The sequence below is a fragment of the Balearica regulorum genome, chromosome 1 (genome assembly GCF_011004875.1).
Source record: "Balearica regulorum gibbericeps isolate bBalReg1 chromosome 1, bBalReg1.pri, whole genome shotgun sequence".
NCBI classification, from domain to species: Eukaryota; Metazoa; Chordata; class Aves; order Gruiformes; family Gruidae; genus Balearica; species Balearica regulorum.
Genome location: NC_046184.1, coordinates 195891273 through 195916335, shown reverse-complemented (window position 1 = coordinate 195916335; position 25063 = coordinate 195891273). Strand labels below are relative to the sequence as shown.

Below are 25063 nucleotides of genomic sequence, written 5' to 3'. Positions count from 1 at the left end.
TAGGAGGGATGTGACTACTGTAGAGACAAGACACGAGTGTAAAAACACTCCTACACATTACTGATGATGCATATTGAGAACTCTGCGTACAATAATTCTTGATTGAAATAACTAAACTAGTTTTTGTTAACTAAAAAGTGTGTATGCAGAAGTTGTTGCTTTTGGTTTTATTACTCAAATAATTGCTTAAATTACTTCCATTTATAAGCTCTGAGTACCAACTAACTGAAATATTAATTAGAGAAGAATTCTCAGCTGTCCGTAGAGCATTAAATATAACAGTTGTGTGTCTCAGTTCCTTTAAAAAAGAGTAAACTAGTATAATAAAATTCTGACTGTTAAAGAAGAGAAAGTACATACCAATCTGAACTGAGCAACAGTAAGTTTCATAGATGCTCTCCTTTGTATTAATCTGAATACCTAGATATCTAGGATCTTCTACTAGTAATACTAGGAGCTTTCTGAAGGGTAATCTCTTCCCCACCCTTGAAGGTTTCTTTGACATCTAGACTTTTATAAATAAGCATATCTGAAAATTCTGCATACAATGACTCTTGGAAGTAACTAAGCTAGTTTTTGGTAACTAAAAAGTGTATGCAAAAAAGTTGTCCCTTTTTTCCCCACTGATGCACTTTGCTTAGAAGCTGAGCGTCTCAAGTTTCAGTTGAGTTGCCTGACTAATGTTGAGGGTGAACACCAGTCAATAAAATAATCTGAAATAAATTTGAAAATCTCAACATGAATGCCTAACAGATTTCATATTCTGAGAAGTTATCTAGCTTTACATATCAAATCTTTTGGAGGATGATTTTTGAATATAGTAATTATTGGAAAATAGGTATTTTTATTTCCTGGAATTATTAAAAGTAGCATATTATGTATTGCTTATTTGCGTGCTATAGTTACTGCAAATCTAACTCTGATACTCATTCGTAGCAGTGGAGTTGGTTCTAGTAAAAGGTACACGTGTAATTAGGTGGAGTTACAGCTTGGCAAACTCCATTGACTTCTACAGTCATTAATAATTTTTTTTTTGAAGTTTAATAAACTCTCTTCTAGACATTGCATTATTTTGATTTGTCTCCCCATTCTTCTACATCTTTCATTCCAGTTCTTCATGTATAGATCATAAGTTCTCAGGGCCTTTTTCTCTGAACTAAGCAAAGATTTTTGGGAAAATGTATCTGTTCAGTCTTGCTCTTAATGTTTTACTTCTTAACTCTTCATATAGACGGAGCAATCCTTAAGTGTCTCACCTGCTCAGAATATTATTGGTAGTGAAAGCTGTTTTTTTCAATTTACTAATTTTTTTGATGGCAGATTTGATCAAGAATATCTTCTTGTGTTTCTTTAAGGAATGTCACTGTCAGCAGGATCTTCTCCTCTTCATTCCCCCAAAATAACTCCTCATACATCTCCTGCTCCTCGAAGAAGAAGTCATACTCCTAACCCAGCAAACTATATGGTGCCTACTAGTGCCTCTGCTTCTGTTGCTAATGCTGTCTCTCAGCCTCCATCTACTGGCCAGGTGATCCAGAAGGAAACGGTGGGCGGAACAACGTACTTCTACACTGATACAACTCCAGCACCTGTCACAGGAATGGTATGTTTGCTTTTGGTACAGAAGTGTATGGAGTTTCCAAATGCTGAGTTGGTTGGTACTACAGAGATTATTCTTTGGCCTGTTAGTTGTAAATGTTCTCCAAAATCACTGAAATTTAAGGACCAGAGAATTTTTTTAATCTATTTTTTCATTTATCTCTTTGTAGAGTTTTGGGTTTTTTTATACAGCAATAGAAAGTGTTTTATGTATATCTCAGTGGATACATACATAATGAGAAAACATAAAAAATTTGGATTGGTTGGGTTTTTTGATACATTAAATAACTCTTACAGTGAAGGGGAAAAGGCAGTGAAAAAAATGTTAAAATAACTATGTACATACATACACACCCCCTTGAAATCATTAGCAGTGAATATCACATAAGGAAATTGTAATGTATCTGACAGTACATTTGTGACATGCACTGTGCGTGAAGACTTTGTAATTCCGTAGTTCAAACTAAAAGGATGATAGAACTCTTTGTTTTCCTTGTCCTTAAGGATCTTAAACTGCTTCTTAAAATTTCTTGTTTTCAGGTATTTCCAAACTACCACATTTACCATCCAGCTGCACCTCATGTTGCTTACATGCAGCCAAAAGCAAATGCACCTTCCTTCTTCATGGCAGATGAGCTCAGACAGGTGAGATGATAGGAGAATTTAAAGGAAAATATTTTGGCAAAAAACTAGAAAATCACTAATAGTAGAAGAGAAATAGCCATTCAGTCCGTGCAGTCAATTTTCCCTGTGGAGAATTTTAAAAAATGGATGGAGTGCTACAGAGGGTAGGAGTGGGTTACAACATATGTGACTGCAATCTAATCTGCATGCCATGATTTACTCTTCAGCTAATAGTACTTCAGCTAAGTATTCTTCCTAAGTATTCATTTATGTAGCATTCCTTTAAGCTGTAATACTTTCCAGTTTTAAGGTTTTTCACTGAAATGAAAGTATATGCAGGTATTAGTTGATGAGCCCTTCCCTGAGGGCTTGCTGTGACTGGTATTTATTTCAGCTTTACTGCAGTAGGTGCCTCTGTCAATGCTAGCTCTATCTAGTATGTGTTCTGCAGCTCCTTACTTCAAGAATTTATGTATTTTGTCATTAATGTTTTCAAGCTAGTGGTCTTCTCCCCTGCCCCAGACACTTGCATCAACTCCCTGTTTTAGTACAAGTAGCTGGTACTTCAAAGACAGTGTACTGTTAACTTATCAAATATGATGAGCTGAAGCATGTTCAAAACTTGACTTAACTTGTTCTTCAGGAACTGATCAACAGGCACTTAATAACTATGGCCCAGATTGATCAGGCTGATATTCCTGGTAAGTAAATGTTTCTTATAAACTAAACTGTGATCATGTCGTTTTGCAACCATGTGTATTCAACAATATTAACGTCTTGCAAAAAACACCACCTGTTTTTAATTTTTCATGAACCCTTAATCATCAGCCTGGGCTGTGGATAACCAGACACAAAGTATTTCAGAAATAAGAAATTTCTTTTTTGCTTCTATTCTCTTTTTCTTCTGTAATTTTCTTCTCTTTTGAAACTCCTTAATGGTTGGGAATACTTAAAATTGCTGAGAAAGGAAAAATCATTAAAGTAATAAAGCCTCATGAAGAACAGTATTGTATTACTTTGTACATATTGCGTATTCCTTTAAAGGATGCATATATTTTCAAAGGCTGTATATAAACTAGCAAATTAGTTATTTTAAAGTGAATTGGCTGGTATATCAGAGAAGACTTTGTACTAGTTGTCAGGCAAGAGAAGCATATAATGCATTGTAGTTTGGCTTTTCGAGAATTTACAACTGAGTTCTTTATCATCTGATAAGACATTTGTTTCTTGGGGGTTTTTTGGGGGGTCTTTTTGCTATTAAAGAAAAAATAGTGAATTTTAACTTTACATACACCAAAAAAGATGGTGCAAATAATTTATGTATTAATGACAGTAATTTTAATCTTCTCTGCTACTGTAATAACTTTCTCAAAGTCAACTGATGCCTAATATGTTTCTATGTATAAACTGATTTTAGCAGTTCCTGCAGAAGTGGACAGCTACCACAGTCTCTTTCCTTTGGAACCACTGCCACCGCCCAATCGGATACAGAAAACAAGCAACTTTGGATACATTACATCATGCTATAAAGCTGTAAATAGTAAAGATGACCTGCCATATTGCCTTCGGAGGATACATGGTGAGAAAAATTGAGTTATGCCTATAGGACTAGCATTCCTAAGAATGCTAGTTATGTTTTAATGTCTGGTTGCTTTTTAGTAATTTCAGAAGAAATATTAAAGTAAAAAATTCTCCTGCAAAACATTACATTTTAAACCATGGATTTTGTTTGTTTTTTTGGTTTTTTTTTAGGTTTTCGTCTTGTTAACACAAAGTGCATGGTATTGGTTGACATGTGGAAAAAAATTCAGCACTCAAATATAGTAACCTTACGTGAAGTGTTTACCACTAAAGCATTTGGAGAACATTGTAAGTTTTTTGTTTTGTTGTTTTCCAACTGATGTGTTGAGACTTTATTCTAAATATGCTTGTGTTAGTAATTGTCACATGTTTCTATTTTTAAGCTCTTGTGTTCGCATATGATTTTCATGCTGGAGGAGAGACTATGATGAGCAGACACTTCAATGACCCTAGTGCTGATGCCTATTTCACAAAACGAAAATGGGGTGAGGAAAATACATTATCATACAGTACTTCTGTAAACCATTTCTAATACTTAAGCAGTAAATAGCTGGTCAGAAATAGTCTTTCAACTTAATTTTTTAGCTATCAGTTCTGACATATAATAAGCTGATTGGGATCAGAGAACTCTTCTTCACTTTCTATTTGTAAAATTTCTGAATTTTTTTTTTTTTTTTAAATAACAGAAAGGTATAACGAGTTAAAAGTTAAGATAAAAGTCTAATGAACAATTTGCTTTTCTGGTCACATTTGACTTACAACTAATTTGCAAAATTGACATCAGTTTGTAAGGGAGTTCCTTCACAGGGAAGTAAGTTTACATGGGAGTCATGAACTCTGGGGTCCTAATTACAGGTGTCACCTGACACTTATTGGAGATGTTTCCAAAATCGTAGAGGACATATGCTATGTCAATTGGATGCTTGCTGTTCAGGTGCCCTTGACTTATACATTATGAGGACTAATTAGTGTTTTATTTAATGCTTTGAAATGTGAAGTACTAGTTAAGACAAGAAATGGATTGAAAAATCCCTGTAACATATTCTTTTCAGACACAAACTTCACATCATGGGTCCATTTTTTTTTTCCAGATTTATACTATGACTTCAAAGGAGTCACTAAAGCTACTTCTACATTGATAACTAAAATCTGTCACAGCATGGTCTGTAGCTCAGCAAGTTACACAGCAGAGCTCATATCCATATGGCTAAAGCCTTTTCCCCTCCAAAACTGCCAATCATACTGCCAGTTAGGACCAGTTAGGAGCCACGCAGTCCCACAAACTACATCCAGGTGTGGTCTGGAACACAACAGGCCAAAGCTATTAGTAGAGCCCAGTGCCATGCTGAGGAAGAGATGCTCACAGCTGAATGGAATCACAGAAAGAGTTAGGGTAGGAACCCTCAGAGCTCATTTGTCACAACTTCCTGCTTGATGAAGGACCAACCCTGAAGTTAGATCCAGCAGTAGGGATGTCCAGAGGGCTATAACTTGACCTTGTTTATTTTATTAGAGTACATGTTCCCTAAATGTCTTTAGGCTGCCAGTGTATAAAGAGAAGCAGAAGCTAAGGTTTCTTCTTTCTTGTGCCTTTTGAAATTAGAGCCTTTAGCTGTGAATTCAATCTGTTTCAAAGGTTGGCATGGAAAACTTGACTTGACTATCTGGTAGATCAGAGCGTAATGGATTGGTAGCGTGTGAATACATTCAGAGGCTTGTAGATGCCTTACATACTGAGTAATTCCCACTGGTTTTGCACTGAGCTGACTGGTATAAGTGGGGTTGGAACTTGAGTTCCACCACTGGTTTTGGTGGTAATATCTCAGACAGAGGAGACCCTAGTTTGACTTGTCCTATCCTGTGGCAAGTCAAAGAATGCAATTACAAATTCAGTGAGCCTGATGTGAAACTAATTTGGTAGGATAAACTTGAAACACCTACTGCCAGGTTAATGATTGTTACTTGCAGGACTAGACTTCAGAGTATCTCCCACCCATGGTTTTCAATTTCCATGTAAATCAGTCCTTGTTATGTTTTTATACCTCTCTAGAATATTGCAGAAGAATGATGTCTGTTCTAGATAAAATAATAGAAGTTATGAAATTCTCAGCAATATTCTTTTGTCATACTGGAAAAGAACTAAGTTTTGCTTCTGTAAAGGGCAGTCATGTCTCATTAATCTATCAGAGTTCTTTGAAGGAAGATCCAGTAGATAAGATCCTGGGTTTTCAATGAAGTCCCCCAGAGTCTCTACAAGAAACTAAGTGACCATGAGATAAAAGAGAAGGTCCTCAGTTAAGTTAATAACTGGTTGCAAGATAAGAAACAGAGTAAGAATGAACAGTTGCTTTTCACAGTGAAGGGAGATCACTGATGGGGTCTCACAAGAATATATGCTGTGAGTTGTATTTCTTAACACATTCATTTATTTGCACTGAAGATAAACAATGGTCTGTCAAAGTTTGCTGATAATACCAAATTATGTGGATTGTTAAAAAATAAAGGCCAATTGTGATGGATTGCAGAAGGATCTTACAAGACTGGAACTCTTGGCAATAATCTAGCAGGTGATGTAATGTAAACTGATGTGATCGAGGGAAAATATAACTCTAATTTTAAACATAAATTGATGGTCTTTGTCATAGCTGTTACCATTCGATATATCTGGGGTTATAGTTAGGTAGATTAAAGAAAATATTGTCCTTTAGCTGAATAGCAGTAAATAGGAAATGGATTATTGCAGGCTATTAAGAAAACACAATGAAATGGAAGACACTGTATTCAAGATGTGGGTGTATCATAGACTCGTATCTGTAGTTGTGGTCCTCCTTACACATTTTGAAGGGTGTAGAAGAACAGCAAAGAAGTTGAGAAGAGGTGACAGGGATGATCAAAGGCATGGAACAGCTTCTGTATGAAGAACAGCAAAGTGGAAGAGTACTTTTCATGCTCTTAAAGGTGGACAGGAATATGATGGGGTTAAAAATGACTGGAATATGGTAGGTGTCTGAAAAATCATCAGGGATAAAGAAAAAATGAATAAGAAACAATAGCTTGCTATTTCTTCCAGCCTAGAACTAGGAACTGACAAATGAAACTAGCTAGGTAGCAAATTCAAAACCTGTGTAAAAATAGTTAAGGCATGGAACTGTGTCACAGATTGTTGTGGACATTTGCCTAGGTTCAAGGGGAAAGTGGGCTTACCTGTGGAGGAGAAATACTTGAGGACTGTTAACTGCAAAAACACTGTGTCTAGCTCAGGAGTTCTCCAAGCTGCAAATGATTGGAGGCTAGTAGAATATTCTATTTGTTTATGTTCATATGTTCAGGTATCCATTGCAAGCTACTGTTCTGATTTTAGTGTGCGTGTCTTTGAAACAGGCTAGTGGGCTATCTGGACCATTTATTTCACCTACTACAACTTCCTTCTATAGGCAGGGATGGCCTTTGAAACTGAAAGTAAGACATCAATTTCTGTTCAGCCAACCCAAAGTATTATTTAAGGTGAGCTGTTGTGGCTGAACTTATAGGGATATGCAAGGAAAATAACTCTCTCTTGCCTGTGGCACTTCTCATTACCTGCTCTTCCAGTCTTTTTATTAGATAAATGGGTTGGAAAAAAAAAGTCACCTGAAATTCCCCAATTTTGCCAAATCTTTCTGCACATCTTTGCTTTGGCCTTTTTTTTTTTTATTTTGTAACTGCTGCTTTCTAGTCTGGTCCTCAGTAGAAGGAGCAATTTAAGAGAGAAAAATAAGATTGCATACCTATAACTTGATTTCTCAGAATTGCCTGCCTTCACGGATCCTTTCTCCATCCCCTCACAGAGTTTCTTGGCCGTCTGCCTGCCTAGAGGAGACTCCCAAGAGAAGCAGGGGAATGGATGGAAGTTGGGTACTCTGCAGCATGAGGCCCAGATTAGTACAATTGCTTTTAAAGGTTTTAGGAGGCACAACACTGTGAACCTGATCAGTGAACTCAGAGAATTTGATTTCAGGTATGCAACCTTATTTATGTTGAACACTCCAGTTGGCAACATGAGACTTTGACAGTTAAAAGATGAGGATTATGGTTTACGTAGCTGTCTTGCATGTCACTGGTGTCAGTGTGGTCAGTCTCGGGCTTTTGCTTTTTGCCGTGTTATTTGCAGACCTTGTTACGGAACTACTTTGGAAGGGATTTTATGTGGGGAAAAAACAGTGGCTTATTTTTATACTGTAAACTAATGTCGCTGCTTCTGAATTCTATAGAATGTATTGCTTGTGGTTTTATGCAATGAAATATCTTCTTTCTTCAGGTGATACAGTGTGATAATCTGATGTTCACAAGTTTTTAAAACAGGAGTCTGACTTTTCAGTTAATTATTGCTTGGAGTACGTAGATTCGAAAAGTTCCTTTTTGTTTGACTCTCATTCCTCATATTTCCTCAATACACTTTAATTTCCATCAAAAGTGTCTAAATGTTAAATCTATCATTCTGAAACTTGTTGATTTTCTTCCACCTTTCTGATATTTGTCAACTTCAGATTATAGTACATGTTAGCAAGTTTATCTCTGTAGAAATGGTGTTCTTTTTAAATTAGCAAGTTAACCCAAAAGTACTGAAATGTTCTTAACAGTCCAATAATTAAATGATAAACTATATTCAGAATGTACCTATTTTAAAACTATTGGCTAGAAAATCCTGGCAAATTAACAATAACTATCCACTGCTGCCAGTAAGATTTTTCCTTTGTCCTGATGAATTTTTGTGGTTGGCAGAAATAAGCATGCCTTTGATATGTTCTTTGGTCCATTTATTAAAAGCGGTCTGAGTAATTAAACCTTAGTATATATGATGTTAATAGTAGTTTTCAGCACCACGGATTCTGCTCCTCAGCAAATACTTTCTAATGAAGATAGGCAAGTTTCCTGGTCCTTGTTTTCCTTTGGACACAGTAGTAGTAGTATGGACTTCACTGCTGACTTTACAGTTTTTGCATCCCCAGTTGGTGAATGTTTTTTCATAAAATACCTGTTCCATTGAAAAAGGAATAAGTTGTGTACTTAGACTATGATGAGGAGAAAGAATATATGAATATTGAAAGTCAACGTGATGTTGTTGAGGACAAAACATATGACTAGTAATTATCCTAAAGTACCTTTGCCAAAAACTGCAACTTTTCCAAAGTGAATTCAAGTTTTCAGTTTCTTCATTTTTTATTTTTTTTTACAAAATGTAGCACTGCACTAGTAGTTCAGAACCTTTCTGTACATTGAAAACTGGGAAATGTAAAACCAAAGCCCAGGTTTCCCTGGAGAATGGGGGAGAAATAAAGGCTACTTCTTTTATCTTACTTTCAGTACTTTAACTCAGGAACACTAAACAAACACTGAACAATTCACTGTTCTCAATGTAAAAGACTGATTTACAGGCCTGAGAGGCTCAATTTAGTGAGCAGCTAAATCTTTCATTGGGCTTCTGATACTTTTTTTCATAACTGTGTGATGAGAATTGCTGTTTGTTAGCATGCTTTCTGACAGTGTTCCTGATGATGTAAAACAGGTCCTACTGCTGGTGGTCCCAGCTCTTTCTTCCCACCCCAGGACTATCCCTGACTTCGTCCTTGCTCTGGGCAACTGAATTTCATTTGAATGCTTTTTAAGAAACAAAAAAGTAATATATGAGCACACACACGTCAGTGCAAAGGGGACATTTCTAGCTCAGTGGACAACATCATACCACAGAACTTTAAACTCATTGTCAGCATTATTTATTTATTTTTATTTTAGCACAGCAAAGAAAAATAATGGATAGCCTGTGTTTTTTGGAATGACAGTTCTTTAATTTTTAATCTTCTCCATTAGTATCTATGGTCTGCATCCAAGAGAGATGAAAGTAGTGGGAGAGTCTGCCCTGCAGTAGGTGGGAAGAACATAATCTGAAATTTTGCATGCTGTGGATTCAGCCTGTGGTGGGAAGCTTTTGCAAATCAGTCATGAAGCCTCTAAAATACCACTTCTTGATGTAAAGTATTTCTGGTCATTTTTGTAAGGCTTTCTTATATTCTTGTGATGTTTTCCACTGTGTTCAGCACTGTTTGGAAAGCTTTCAGCTGAAGAGCAAACTTTTGGGTATCATGTCCTTTTGGGTCATTGCTCAAGTGCCATCTGTGGCAGACCTGATGGACCTTCATGGCATATACTTTGTAGTCAGCATTGCAGCCAACTGAACTGCTTTTAATCTGACTTGTTTTGAACAGATAGATATATAAAAGGGTGTCTCAAAACTGATTCTTCCACTGCTTTAGCTTGTACCTTTAGTGTATGGGAACATGGAGTTCAGCCAACCAGTCTGAAAGTAGCAGCGTAGATTTGGCTGTAGCCTCAAGTGAGTCTTTCCGGTAGTAAAATAATGTTGCTGCTTGATTGAGATTTTTCTGATTGAGGAGGAGAAGCTGTGTTGAAATCTGAGCTTTCAGTTTTTCAGTGTATGTTGAATATTCTCTTGGTTACATTGCCCTTATCTGGAAATCAAAGGGCAAATGGTGTTGGTTTTAAGTTGCATGCAGAAAAATAATGCCCAGGTTTTGGCTTTTCTCTCTCTATTATAGCAACATTGCTGTTCTGGAAATATTTCATACAGCTGTAACTGTCTAACAGTGTCCATATGCATTCGTGTTAAACATATTGCGTGCCTTGCTGTTTACCAAATATAAAGTGTATTCTATAGCGAGTAGTAACTAGAGAAAGAGTCTCGACTAATAAAAGAGGTTATATCTTCTCACTCATTTTATGTCATCGTAACTTATGTCATGCTGAAGAAGAGAGAATCGTGAGGGGGGGTAAAAAGTTTGCTACGTGAGACTTCTGGTATGCTGGTCTGTGGGAAGTGATTTGCATGATGATTCATCAGGAGGCCAGAAAAAACAAAGAATATCTCATTATATTCAGCCTTCAGTAGACATGCCAGGCTTATTGCTATTTAAAGGAGTCAGTGTCTTGATCTTTATAATCTAAACCGAAGCACCTTAAACCTGAAAAATCAGCTAAAGTTTAAAACCAAACAAAAGCTCAGAAATGAAAGCTGGGAACACTCCCAGCCCATCATCCCAAAACCAGTAAAATTTCTAAGTAAAAGTTTTTCAGTAATATGTTTTACTTTTTAACTCTTGCATGTATATGTTTGTGTGTACACATACAAGCATACACATACACCCCACCTTATTCTGAGCAAGTGTACAAATGTTGATATGCTCCTGTAAGGAGAGGGGGGAAAAAAACCCCCAAAAAACCAACAAAACAACCCCCGAGAAACAAATGTCTTATCAGATGATAGAGAATGTTTTAATTTGTAAGTCTTCCTACAATAAAGGAGGTAAACCGGGATCTATTGCAGCTATTGTGGTACATGCTCGTTGTTTCAAAATACTGGCACTTCTACTTCTGAAGTAGCTGTATATTTTGATGTACCACCCGCTTTCAGCAATTTCTAAGCAGTGCTCTTTTTATAGTTGTTATTCATCCTAAAGTTTAATAATCAGCATAGTTTTCCTGAATGTGAAAGTGAAAATAATAATGCCTAATTGTCAGCATTTTAAAAATGTGGTGTCCTTCCACAAAAACCCAAACCAAACAAAAAAAACCTCCAACCCAACCATTAAAGCACAGTAGATGAATCTTTCGAGGACTGTTAAGAGTTGAATGAAATGAGTATGTAAATTAATTTTTTCATTCTAAATGTGCTAACCTTTAATTTTATGATGCTTACAACATTTTGCTTCTAGGTCAGCACGATGGACCTCTACCACGGCAGCATGCTGGATTGCTTCCAGAGTCTTTGATATGGGCATATATCGTGCAGCTCAGCTCTGCGTTACGGACCATTCATACAGCAGGACTGGCGTGTCGAGTTATGGATCCAACAAAGATTCTAGTAACAGGCAAAACAAGGTAATGAAAGCGTCATTCTCACTGTGTACTGTGATCTGTGTTCAGAAAGTTCTGTTACTTTTAGCTGGCATGAGACTAAAAAATGAATACATGCTAAAACTTGTAATTTTTTAAAGTTCTTAAAAATATTTTGGGAAGACATGTTACATTATCCTCAAAATATTGTTCAGATCCTCTACTGACAGTTTAGAAATTTGTTGATTTATTTGTGAAATGAAGACTGTTGCATTTAATCAAATAGTAAAATTAATCATTTCTGCTTCATAGTAATTTGCTGAGTATTGATGACTTCTTTTGTCATATCAAATCATTCAATGAATGCTAGAGGAAAAATTGAGTAACCAGTAAAATTGCAATGCCACTTCTTCCTTTTGTTTTTAAAGGTTACGAGTTAATTGTGTTGGAATCTTTGATGTTTTGACATTTGACAACAGTCAAAATAATCCACTGGCATTAATGGCTCAGTTTCAGGTAAGACAATAGTTACCAGGTTGGTGACTTGGCACGGGGAGTACTGAAAACCAGTGTTACTCCTTTTGGGAAGAGAAGTATTTTAGTTAAATTGTAGTCCAGTACATCTATCTCTAAATAACTGTATCTTTTCATTCGTGATTTGGTCTTGCTTCTGCCATGCATTATTCAAATTTGCTTGTAATTTAGAGATGTGAATGCTCATTTTGCGATCTTCTGCTTCTAAAAATTCAGCAATCTCACCAAACAGGTTGACCTGTTAGTGTTTAACAAACTTAAGTCAGAAATTGTTGAAATATGAATTTCTAAAGGAAGAAGAAAAATCTTACATATAGTGCTAGAGATCAAAAAATTATGGTTCAATAACAGTTTTTGCTCTGCTTTCTTTTTTTATTTTAACAAAAATAACAAATTGTTCAATATCTGTTCACAGAGGAGTAAGAGATCTTTTAAATAACTGCACTTAGGCCTTCTCCTCACTCCTAAAAGTTTCTAGTGTATCTTTATTTTAGGCTCCTAGTTTTTCCATGCTCTCCTGGCGTTCTCTGAAGTGTGGACTCTGCATAATTCCTGAATTAAGAAGAATCCCTTTAGACTTAACAAAAACTATTCCACAGTCATCTGGAGCATCACTGTGTACAGGAGTGCCTCTTTCCCTAACTTCCCCTCAGGGTAAAGTACATTGCTTCAGCAGTCATCACATACCCTGTCCATACTGGGAGTGAAAGACTACAGCAGGGAGTTGGATTTAATTTATTTTCATTAATTGAGCTTATTCACTGTGAGAAAATTGCTCATTCAGAGTCTTCTAGTGATAAATGAAATGTTTGAACTTTGGCCAGGCAGAAGAAACTAGCTTATTGGAGACCATGTCCTAGAACATAGGATCGTTGTTGTTTTTTTTTTTTTTTTTTAAATTGATACAGTAAAGCAATTTTCAGTGTATTTAGAGTACATCAAAGGATTTCCTCCTGCCCAGCTACATATCAGTGGGGTTTTGGTAATCATATAGTGGAAAGCAGCTGAGAGAAGATAGGAATACATGCAAGTGAGGGATTCCATGCCTAAAAATGTAATGATTTTTTTTTTAACCTAAATACTTCTTTAATTTTAATTGCAGCCAGGAAAGAGATCCTCCTGATATATTATGACATTCAAGTAATTTTAAAGCAAAACGTTTAATGTACGTGGAGGTACAAATCTAAAAAATACTCACAGGTACACCAATCTGTCAAAAACATTTACCACTATAGCAGCCCAACACTTGGCAACTAACTTGCTTGGTAATGCCTACTTTTGTTGATGGGGGATGTTTTTGCATGTTTTATACAATGTTAGTGTCCAAATTGTTCAGGTATCACTGCTAAACCATAAATGAAGTACTCTTACATAGTTTGGAAGATCTAAACTAGAGTTAGAAAACATGATATTGCCTTCTTTTTTGTTACTTCCTCCAGAAGGGCTAGGCTTTCACTATCCATTTTGTTCCTTCAGAGATTCTGGACTGAGTTCATTCCTTGAAATTCAGGAGGCATTTATCATCCTCTACCTTTGTTTGCCCTAGCCAGATAAAATTACAAAATAACAGCTGCTGCTTGTCCTTTTTCCTCTTGATCCGTGACCCAGTTCCTGAATTCCTCTGGGACTCCTGTGACTGTTAAAAATGTAGGTTATCTCTTGGTTTACTGCCCAGCTAATATGCATTTCCTTGTTGCTGTCATCAATGGAGGAAAGTATTTTTGTTAGCATTTGTCACTTTCTGGCTATTTCCCATTGTTATAATAGATAGGAAAGAGTTTGGCCAGAACAGTGAGGGGTTATGTAAAAGGAATGCAATTGTTCTTTACAATCTGTGTTAAACACATGAATTTATATGATTATTTAAGAGTTAAATAAAGGCAACAATAAGGGAAGCTAAAAAGAAGTAAATGAAGTATGAATGGCCACTTGTGTTAAAAACAAGGTGTTGAACCTATGTAAGTTCCAGCACATTACTTTCCACCTCCTAGCCCTTAAGTCTTGTGTCAGTCAGTTACGAGATACAGATGGGAGAACTGTAAATGGTGATGTAGGAAACAGCAGAAAGGTTTAATAAATATTTCTAAGTTTGGAATAAAATGAAGGTGAGTCCTCTCCATATGAAATGAAGAGAAAACATAAGTTTTATTGATTTAACGAGGGCTATAAGGTTACCTTTGCTTAAAGTAAATATTTTTAATTTAGCAAATCAAAATAACTTTCACATACACCTCAGCAAGTTTAAAGAAACTAGCTGAAGAGGCATCTGAAGTACTAATGTTGACTTAAAAAAAATAAATCACAAAATCTAGGAACTTGGAGGGACTTCTAAGTGCAATTCCAGAACTTAAAAGGATAAGTGAATCCACAGAATTGTAAAGTGGATGAGCTGATATTGATCCAAGCAAAGCAGTGGAACAGGATAAACAAAAAAGTACTGTCAGTTTCAAAGAGTTTATGGAAAATGGATCTTGTCAAAAATAAGACTTATTAGACTAGCTTACATGTCTGGCTGATAAAGCCAAGTATATAAATTGCTGAGGTATCTCCAGGGCATTTGGCATAGTAGCACATACCTCTTTAATATTAACAAAAAAAAATTATGCAGAAGGGAAAGGGTACCTATTCAATTAACTTTTAAATTGCTCACTGACATATTTGAAATCCATTTGATAATGGGAAGACATTAATGAAGAGGGCTGTTTCTGAGTTCATCTCCTAGAGGCTGGTTTTTAGTCTAATGGTATTTAATATTTCTATCAATGAACTAGATGATGGTGATAAAATCTTTACTAGCAAAGCTTTCAGGAGATCAAAAGATAGCTTGGTACAGGTTACAGTTATGAATTGAATTGCTAATTAAATGGTCGTTAGTTGCATGCAAAGTATATTTTTGAACAAAAGGCAGCCTGTACTTAAAAGGTGTAAAGCTTTTCCTTGAAGTTGAAAATCAATTTAGTATGATGTAGTTGTTGATAGTTACCATAGCAAAAGTCTTCTGGCAGGTCTGTGGCAAAAGGAACTGGTGTGATCCATAGATACGTGCAAAGCACAATATGGAATATAAACAGGGAAATCTTGCACTAGCAAGGCTACTGTAGGAATGCAGCATTTATTTCTGGTGTCCCTGCTCCAAAGAGGTCTAGTAGTTCTTGTGAGTTTCCTTTAACCTTTCTCTGCCTAAAAACAGGAAGAGCTGAATCTGAGGGCAAGTTAGGGCTTGATAGGCCTATGTGGATTGCCTCTTAGAGAAAGGATGGCGTACCCTAGCTTCTGGGAATTTGCGTACCCTGTCTGCGTGAATAGAGCTGGTCAGTAGATGGTAGTTTTGCCCGTTCTAAAATAGGAATCTGACTTCCTTAATCATTAATTCCTTAATGGTGAGGGACTCTTTATCAGGGAGTGTAGTGACGGGACAAGGGGTAATGGGTTCAAGCTGAAGGAGGGTAGATTTAGATTGGATGTTAGAAAGAAATTCTTTACTGTGAGGGTAGTGAGGCACTGGAATAGGTTGCCCAGAGAGGTTGTGAATGCCCCCTCCCTGGAAGTGTTCAAGGCCAGGTTGGATGGGGCTTTGGGCAACGTGGTCTAGTGGAGGGTGTCCCTGCCCATGGCAGGGGGGTTGGAACTGGATGGTCTTTGAGGTCCCTTCCAACCCAAACCATTCTATGATTCTGTGATCTGATGGGCCCCTTTCAGCTGGTGATAGTCTATAATTCCCATCACACAGGAAAATTGTTGCCTGTCTGTGCACTTGTAAAACTTTAAACATTGGGCATTGTAATAACACTTTCTTTCAGGGTTTTGGCTGTCAGTGAATAGTGAGGTACCTCCAGAGAGTAATTTAGCTCACTCAAAATCTGAATTGTCTTGCAGAATTACAAATACCTTAAGTTGATCAGATTCTTAAATCAATTGCTTGAAATTTAAGTTCCTAAAATTAGTGGAATGAATCCAAGCCACTTTTGCAATGAAAACAAGTTAAGCATTGACTGCAATTTGAAATGTGTGTGTTTTGGTGGGCTGTATTATGTCTGCCAGTTTTTCTATTAGATGTAATTTGCAAAACAAACAAAAAAATAAGGTTGCTAGTCAAATGCTCAAAACCCACTCAATTTAGAATTTCCTGGCTGATGTTAATGTAAGACTTTTTCTCAACCATTTTTGAAATCTGATGCAATCTGTATTATGAAAACAGCTATGTAAAGGAAGACTCTGTTTTCATAGGGTCTTGCCTGCAGTTGTATATTTTCAGTATCTGAGTTGTGTGATGATAGGAAATTTATACAGGATACATCCTTATGAATTACTAAAAGTTGGAAGGTATTAAGTGTAAAGTAGGAGACTGCAGAAAGAAGAAATATTGTGATTAATACAAATACATATTTCTTCTAAGTCTTTTAGAGAAAAAAAAATGCCATTGTGCCAGGTGACATATGTCTATAGATGCTGCATCAGCAAGATTCCTCTGTTTAGTGCTATGGCAGTGTCCTCTGCTGCTCAAATTGACTCCTTGGTAGTGGAACCAAGTGGGTTCCCACCAAAATGGGGTTTGTTGCTCTGGTTAATCTTTCTTTACCACAGTACAAAGGAATGCTGATACTTAGGAATTCCTGGTTCCTTAGGAGATTGAGTCTAGCAAATGCCAGTTCCATCTCCTTCTCTACGGCTTTGTCCTTGTTTCTGCCTCATTTTCCACATCCTCTTTCTGTCTTCCTTAGCTACAAGAGTACTATGCTTTTTTTTAACTTCTGCCATGTTGTGTATCCCTGTTTAAATTGTGCTGCTCTGCTCTGCTACTGCAGCCAGAGGCAGCAAACATGGAAACTCTTCCTTCTGCAAGAGCTGTGAGGGGCTGTGGCATGGTCACCGTCACAGCTGTTTTCTGAAGCTGCCAAATTCTAAACAGAACTTTTAATGTTGCAGTGCTGTCAAATTTTTGGTCGGTCTTACAGAAATGATGGAAGGCGTATTCCTTGTACGACTGTTCTCTGCTAAATGGCATAGCCTTGCTCCAGACTATGGAGCTGACATTCTCAGTAATTAGTAGCTTTCACTTTTTTACTTCTACAAAAAATATCTTATTTTCTCAGAAAAATACTAAATTTGTATCTCTGACTTCTTAAATCCAGTCTGAAGCAGGCATCCAGCATGGCAAGCTGCAGGTGTTTCAGGTTTGGCTAAGTTGTGTGCAGCTGAAGGCCTTTCCATGGAAAGAGTCGGGCAGCTCTTGCTATGAATGCCGTTGTCTGATACTAAATTAGGCTCCTGTTTTTAAGGATGGGCATTCAAATCTGGTATAGCTTTTTGAAATAATTTCCAGTGGTTGTCTATTAAAATTGGCAGAATATTCTGTTGTGGCAGAATAGCCTGTATGCAGCATTCATTTTATAAGAGCAGTTAACACTTTTAAGGAAAGTGTTCAGTAATGCTAATGATGTCTTCATAAAATGGGATGCTGCTCCATTTGTCAGCCATACAGACCCATTCCTGACTAGTTGTTTCAGGCAGTTCATATCTCTTCACACTGGCTGTTAAAACCAAAAATTTTTGCTCTTTGTTAGAACAGAAACATTGTTTGCAGGAATCCAGTGTGAAATTCACACTGGGTGGCCAGTGTGAAAAGATATGAGTCCAGCAAATGATGTTTGTTTTAACAAATCATCCTTGATACGTATTTTTTGCATCTCGTATTGAGAAGACTTGTTTTATTTGCCACCAACTCCTTGACTCCTCAGGAGCGAGCGAGTGGGTGGTTAGGACGACCTCTTTGCAGAGCTTCTGCTCATTACAGAAGAGTTCTCTCTGGTACTATCCCTAAGGTAAAATAGGTGAATTGTAAGCATTCAAAGATAAATGTAGTACCTAGAAATTACTAGGCATCAGGACAGATTATCCTCTCTGTTTTAACTACTGTAACTTGGACAGTTGTATTGAACTATGATTTGAATAGTGCTTCTTTTAGTTGCTCAAATTCTTCTAAGGTTATTGATGAACTGTCTCTTTTTAAACACCATCTAGTACCATAGGTAATACTTACCTGTACTAAGAATCTTATCTGTGCCTGTTTTCCACGCTAGCAAGCAGATCTGATCTCCCTGGGGAAAGTTGTGTTGGCTTTGGCTTGCAATTCTTTATCAGGAATTCAGAGAGAGAATTTGCAGAAAGCAATGGAACTGGTGACAATCAACTATTCCTCTGATCTGAAGAATCTGATTTTGTAAGTTTGCTTAATAAATCTTTTAAAGGAAATTACTACTTTGAATGAAAATGTCTAATTTTATTTTTAGATGCAACTAAGATTACAGATAACTACTGTCATTGAGTTGTCTGCCTGGTCAATGCATCGTTAAACATTATAATTTAAAATTTGTTTGCATAATGTATATTTTCATGGTGTATCTGATAAAATCGATGTCCTTTCTTTACTAAGTGTGGGTAAAGCTCCTAATAAGAATTAGGAGCTTAAAAAAACCCCAAGCTTTTGAAATTGTCTTCAATAATGGGTTTCATTGTCTATTATCAACCATAGCAATATGCTAGTCTTATCTTACAGTTCAGAAGGTGTTGAGAAATAGGCAGATTGCCTTTGGTCAAAAAGGGTTGAGTGCTATTTTTTCTTGGCTGTGTGTTATTTTGTGATGTTCTTTAATAGTATAGTCAGCCTTTCACCTCTTGCAGCCTAAGAGGGAAAAGTAGAAATCTTTGCCCCCTCCCTCATTCAAAAAACAATTGCATTACAATCTGAATCTTTACATCTTCTCTTTTTTTGAGTATGTTCTTAATGTTTCAGTGGGGTGAACTATGCAGTTGCATGAAAATACACCCCGTCTTGTATAAATAACTGACTGGATATATATGTGTAAGTTAACACATGTTAATATCTTTTTTAAGAAACGCTTCAATTCTCAACTTTGTGTATTAAACAGACATGAGGGTCAAATAAGTATAAAATCATAACAGGATGATCTCTCTGGCATTTGCAGCATGTTTAAGTAATCTTTTTGGGGGTGGGGATATTTTGGCAGGTATTTGCTGACCGACCAAAACAGACTTCGCAGTGTAAATGATATCATGCCTATGATTGGTGCACGATTCTATACTCAGTTGGATGCCGCTCAAATGCGAAACGATGTTATAGAGGAAGACCTTGCAAAGGTAAATAATTTAGTAATTCCTACAGGAAGACCTATAGTCAGTATTCCTGCAGCTGTACCTTAAGAGGGAATGTTTTCTACTGTTTTGTTTTTTCCCCCCATTTGTTTGCTCAGCAACCCAAGTAATCTGTCTGCAGGCTTGAGAACTCTGTGCTCAAGGCATTGAAAGTCCAAAAGCTCCAGGAGCCACTAGTTTTAGGATGTCCTCAGCTGGGCTTTAACTGAAGTAACATCTTTGTGTCCAACGAGCAGTCTTGGAGAAAAGATGTTCTTAATAGAATGGTTAAAAAGTAGTATTCTAAATAAGGCCATGTATGTCATCACACACTAGATCATGTAGCTTGTGCTAGAGTTTATACAGCAACAAACATTGCCTGTAAATTCTTGGATAGATTTGAATTCCAGTGTCCCTTTACTTATCTCATGTTTTCCTTTCCAAAAGAATGCTATATCATGGAGGTAAAGGCTGCCATCCTCAGTTTCACTGAAGTGTGCACCTTTTGCTGTGTGGGTCTGGTTAGTCTATGAAGTTTAGTCAAGGTATCAAGTGCTAGCTACAAAGAAAATACATAGTTTGTCCCATGTTAGTGTGTATTTGTTCAACAGCAAAGGATGTCTGCTCATCAGAAGCCACTGATCACAGGATTTTCTAACAAGACTGACATATATTACAGAAGGCTTTTGTGATGCTGAAGATGTGTGGGATATGGTGTTAAGTTTTTAAGGATTTAATCAAGTCCTGTGACTCCTTTCCACTACTTACCCTCACTGAGAATTTTTTTTGAGGCAGTAGACCAATGGTTGGGATTCTTAATCTGGTTGTCTTAATTTCTCCACCATTGGCTTGTTAGATAACAGTTTTTCCCTCCTTAGTGAAAGATATTGAAATCCATCTGAAGCAGAGACGCCACCTGGAGACACAGTGCCAGTGTTGTTGCTCAGCTGTGTCACCACTGGGCATCTGCAAGGCAGTGGCATTCATACAGATGTGGTTTTGGCTTTTATGTATTTAGCCACATACCAAAAAATTATTTGGAGGTTGTATAGACCTCTGCTAGCTGGACAAGGTAAGTCTTCCCTGTCGATCTTGAAGTGTAGCTACTGTTGTGGTACAAGCTGTTCTGCTGTGTGTGTTTTTTAGACTGGTAATAGAAGTCCTGAACCCATAGGTTGTCTAAGGTCAAGCTGTTATCACCTTGACCTACTTTATTTACCCAGCTGTGCACAGTAATCTACTCCAGACTGAATTAATTTCAAATCAATATGATCATGCATGGAATGAGATGCAGCTTAGCATGAATAATGTTGGAAAGCTGGGCCATTGGAGAATATAAATAATATCAGCAGAGAATCTTTTTTCTGCCAGCTTTGAGCAACTTTAACAAAAGATTAATTCAGTGTAATGTAAGCTAGGATGTAACTCTTTTTACCGTATCGTGAGTGCTGAGGAAAAATGTATTAAACCAATTTTTCAGTTGCCTGGATTCTAAGTATCTGTAACTCTAATGTTCTGTCTTTTGTGTGAGCTTGTTCTCATTGCTTGATCTCTGTCATTGATGGACTCAGAATTTATACTGGTTTAAGACTTAAATTTTAGCTTTTCTTAATAACTTGTTTTAAAATTATATTTGGTATCAATTATATTTGGTATCAATTATAATTTGAATGTTAATCTGATATTATTGTTGCTAAATATTTACCTATAATGGCTTACAAAGTATTTCTGAAAAACAAATCTGGTAGATTATGTTCTTTCTCATTCTTACCTGAAATAAGGTATTATAGTATAGACTTCTACAGTTCTTGGTAACTGTGGGAATATGTATAAACATGTTCTTGTTTAACTTACTTTATTTTAGCATACCTGCAAACAGAGGCTGGCAAGAGACTAGGCTTATGTTTTAAGAAAAAAATAGTTTGTCTAATCGAGTTCCTGCTGGGACAGAAAAGTGTTGTTAGCTGTTAAATCTTCACATTATAATTTGAATATGAAGTGCTGAAATGAGCATTGGGCTACTGATACACAATATAATGCATTTGATCTCTTTCTGAAGAAAATTATACCCTCTTCTTAGAATAAATCAATCATTGTAATTAATAGTACTTCATTCGCATTACTACTTCGCATTATCTTTTGCAAATAAGTGTCTTAATGTCATGTGTCAGAAACTTTAATGACCTCTTTCTTGTCTTCTAGGAGGTGCAAAATGGAAGGTTGTTTAGGCTTCTAGCAAAATTGGGAACAATCAATGAGAGGCCAGAGTAAGAAATACTTGTTTTCATGGTGTAGAGCATCTAAAACCCAGTTTGCAATGCAAGGTTTCTTTCCTCATAAATTTAAGCTAAACATTTTCACATATTTGCTCCTGAAGAAATGAGTATTTAAGAAGCCTTGAGAAAAATAAGATAAGCAACTTTAACCAAAATTTTATGTAAAGGAAAAGAGAAGGCTACAAATAGATATGCAAAAGTTACTTCATTTTTTAGTATGGTTTCTCTTAGCAGTCTTTTGTGAGCGACAATAGTTTTTGAGGAAATCCATAGCTTGCTTTAGCTGTAGGAAATGATGTAGATACTGGTTTTAAGCTAGTTAATTTTCAGCCTGTTTTTTGTCAACTACTATGTAAAAATGAAGCGTTCATGGTCTGTTTTCCATCCTATTGAATAGACTTGGAGTTGTTTGTAATGCTGGTTTCTAACATTTACATGTTAAACTTGTTGAAGATCACTCTTGTTTTCTTCCATTACTTTTCTGTGGGCCTTTAGTAGACATTGGATCTGGGTACTTCAGTTGAGAAACTTTGAATATGTTATCTTCTGTTTGTGGCAGCGGGGAGACTTATTTAATTGTGAATTATAACTGGTGGCTTAGCAGAGCAGTAAGATTACTCAGTTTTTTAGATTGAAATCATGTATATCTGGGGTTTGATTTTTCTTAACTTTCCAAGCTTTAATATGAGCCTTTGTTTTACACCAGGTTTCAGAAGGACCCAACGTGGTCAGAAACTGGAGACAGGTATTTACTAAAGCTCTTTCGAGATCACCTTTTCCATCAGGTGACAGAAGCGGGTACTCCTTGGATTGACCTCAGTCACATTATCTCATGTCTTAACAAGGTACACTGTACTTGGGTTAGCTTTTAAAAATTTGTTTGGGTTAACTTTCTTTAAAATAATATCCCACTTCAAAGCAAGTTGCCACTGGTAGGTTAATTCTGTTGATTTAACTGATGGTTATTTTCCCCCTGTTTTGGATGAAAATAATGTATTCACTAAGCTAATATTCAAACATTTATGGATATTTTAAATAAACTTAGTACGTTAATATTAAAAACTTGGAGTTCGGTAATACAGTATGAGATACAGTATTAACTTTTCATCCTAGGATGCATTGAGTACTGTGGATAAGCAATGCTGGTCCCTTTATGCTACTCTGGTCTTTCAACACAGCATAAAGGATCCATAAAACCCCTTTAACTGGGGGAGGTTTCTGCTGATACAGTTATCACAAAGAGTGGTCATAAGGCAAGAGGATCCATTCCTAAACTGTGCTGGCCAGAGTAGGAGACAGGAGAGCGTATCAGGAGGGGAACTGCAATAGAAATTTGTGCAAAATCCTTACCATCTAGCACAGTGATGGAAAATTTCTGTGACTTACAATGTTAAGTCCACTTCTGATAACTTTCCTAGCCTCTCCAGCCCTTCATTTTCCAAGGTTGATTTAACAAAGCTATTTGCAGTTTTCCAGGAGCTGCACCACTAGCAAAATTTTACCTGAGCAGTCTCTTGATTAATAGTGGGAGATGTGTGAGGGACCACAAGATCTTCAGTAGCCATAGAACTTGTCTTGCTCCATAAATTAAAAAAGTACGAGCTGATTATGTTTTTTACATTGTTTTGCCAAACTTCAGTAATTCATAGGAGAATGAGATGATGCTATTTCCTTTTTTTTGTAGCTGCTTGTCACTCCACTCACCCCATAGAGAATGGTGATGCAGACACTGACAATATACAGTTTCAGTGGCTAGTATTTTCTTTTCTAGGATTAGGATAGCCAACTTTCTCTTCCAGAAAAAAATGAAATATATTCAGATCCTTTGACATGTAACAGCTGACTTAACTACAGTTAAATCTCTTTCTAAATTGTCAAGGCTTTTAATCTCCTATTAGACCACTGCTGTGCATTTCTTTAACCTCCTTTTTATCTTTCTGATTGGTGTCTGTAATCACTTTAAAAAGGACATTAAAGGGATTGAGGCTAAATCAAAAAGAAAGCATGTTGATACTCAAATAGGCAGTGAAATGCCATCATGATTTGAAAGCAGTGACCCGTACAGTACTGTAGCAAGAGGGGACAGTCCTGAATTCATAGGTCAGGTAAGAGATGGTGTCAAAGAATGCCTTGTTCTATAAATGTTCATGGCTTACTTGTTTAAACAGAGGCTCTTCTCTTCTGTGGTTGTGGGCTCAGCACACACAAAATGTAAGGCTTACAGAACACTACTTTGGAAATACACTCTAAAAAACCACTTCTGAAACTGTAGTATGCGCTAGTAGAAGTGGTTATTTGGGCTTTCCTGCAACACTCCAAAAACATTCCTTTTGAAGGAAAATTAGCCTATTCTAAAAAACCAAAAATTATCTTCAGTGTGGTGTTTTGGGGATCTTTTCAGCAGAGATAGTGATTTATGCCTCCACAGGAGGAGAGAAAGCAAGCCATAAATATTGATGTTTCTAGTTAGCTGTGTGGCTTTCTTAATACAGATCTTCCATATCCTAAATTCATTAAGGTAATTCACTGATTTCTTGAATGATGCTAATAAGAACAGTAGACAATATTTCACAAATACCTTAATCGTGATTTGTAATGGATGTTGGAAGAGACTGATGGTTTTATCCTGCTCTATAAGAATTAAAGCTAATTGGCTTGCTTTCATCCTTCTGAAGCTATTCACAAAGCATGAACTTTAAATTTGGGAGGTTCCAGCTTTTAAGGTGATGCACAGAACGTTATTTTAAAAGACAAATGCAAGAAACTTCTAAATTGCTGTGTTGCTCCAGACAGCAGCTAGTGGAACATCTCAGTGACAAGTCTAATTGTTCTGCTGCTATTCGGTGTGTTATAGTACATTTTTTTTTTAATCTTGCTGGGGTTGTATTTCCAAAGATCGTCTCAACAGTGTCATATTCCACTTGTCTCTGCCCCACCTTTTGTGTTAGAACAAGAAAGTTTGTAGTGTCAAGTATTCAAAAATATCAATTCATCAACTAAAACAGAGCTACAAAAGTTTTGTGTTATAAGAGTCTGACAATTCTCCATTGATGAACATTTCTTGTAAAGTGAGGAGAGCATAAGATAGTGTTGGAAGGGACTTCAGCATGTGAAGTAGGATATTCCTCTGTTCCAAATTAGGATTTAGTGGTACATCTCTAAAGTACGTAGTGTAACATAACAAATTTTTAATATTGAATTTGAGAAGTCAGAGCAAAACATGAAAACAAACATGGAACAGACTCTAATCTTTAACTTCAATTTATCTATTTGTTTATGGATTGTAACTAGTTGGTTTTGGGGTTTTTTTTATTAATGGAAGAAATGTACTATACATCTTAGGAACTAGTTTGTTTCCAGTACTGCCAAAAACATGAGGTTTGGGTTCTTACTGGTTTTCAAACTACCTG

The 25063-nt window shown here is 36.5% G+C and overlaps 1 protein-coding gene across 8 annotated transcripts in view; it reads left to right on the top strand.

The window, feature by feature from the left end:
* The window catches only part of PAN3 (poly(A) specific ribonuclease subunit PAN3), an 82057-nt gene that overhangs the window by 53601 nt on the left and 3393 nt on the right, over positions 1 to 25063 (top strand). For 7 of the 8 annotated variants that reach the window (XM_075742106.1, XM_075742101.1, XM_075742104.1 and 4 more), the window contains 12 exons: positions 1356 to 1603; positions 2140 to 2244; positions 2867 to 2924; positions 3641 to 3802; positions 3976 to 4092; positions 4188 to 4289; positions 11571 to 11736; positions 12120 to 12207; positions 18306 to 18445; positions 19254 to 19383; positions 21580 to 21644; positions 22360 to 22498. In XM_075742106.1, coding sequence (XP_075598221.1) covers positions 1356 to 1603; positions 2140 to 2244; positions 2867 to 2924; positions 3641 to 3802; positions 3976 to 4092; positions 4188 to 4289; positions 11571 to 11736; positions 12120 to 12207; positions 18306 to 18445; positions 19254 to 19383; positions 21580 to 21644; positions 22360 to 22498 — 1520 coding nt within the window. The remainder of the gene's footprint in view (positions 1 to 1355; positions 1604 to 2139; positions 2245 to 2866; positions 2925 to 3640; positions 3803 to 3975; positions 4093 to 4187; positions 4290 to 11570; positions 11737 to 12119; positions 12208 to 18305; positions 18446 to 19253; positions 19384 to 21579; positions 21645 to 22359; positions 22499 to 25063) is intronic. The other variant, XM_075742100.1, reaches the window with a different exon arrangement.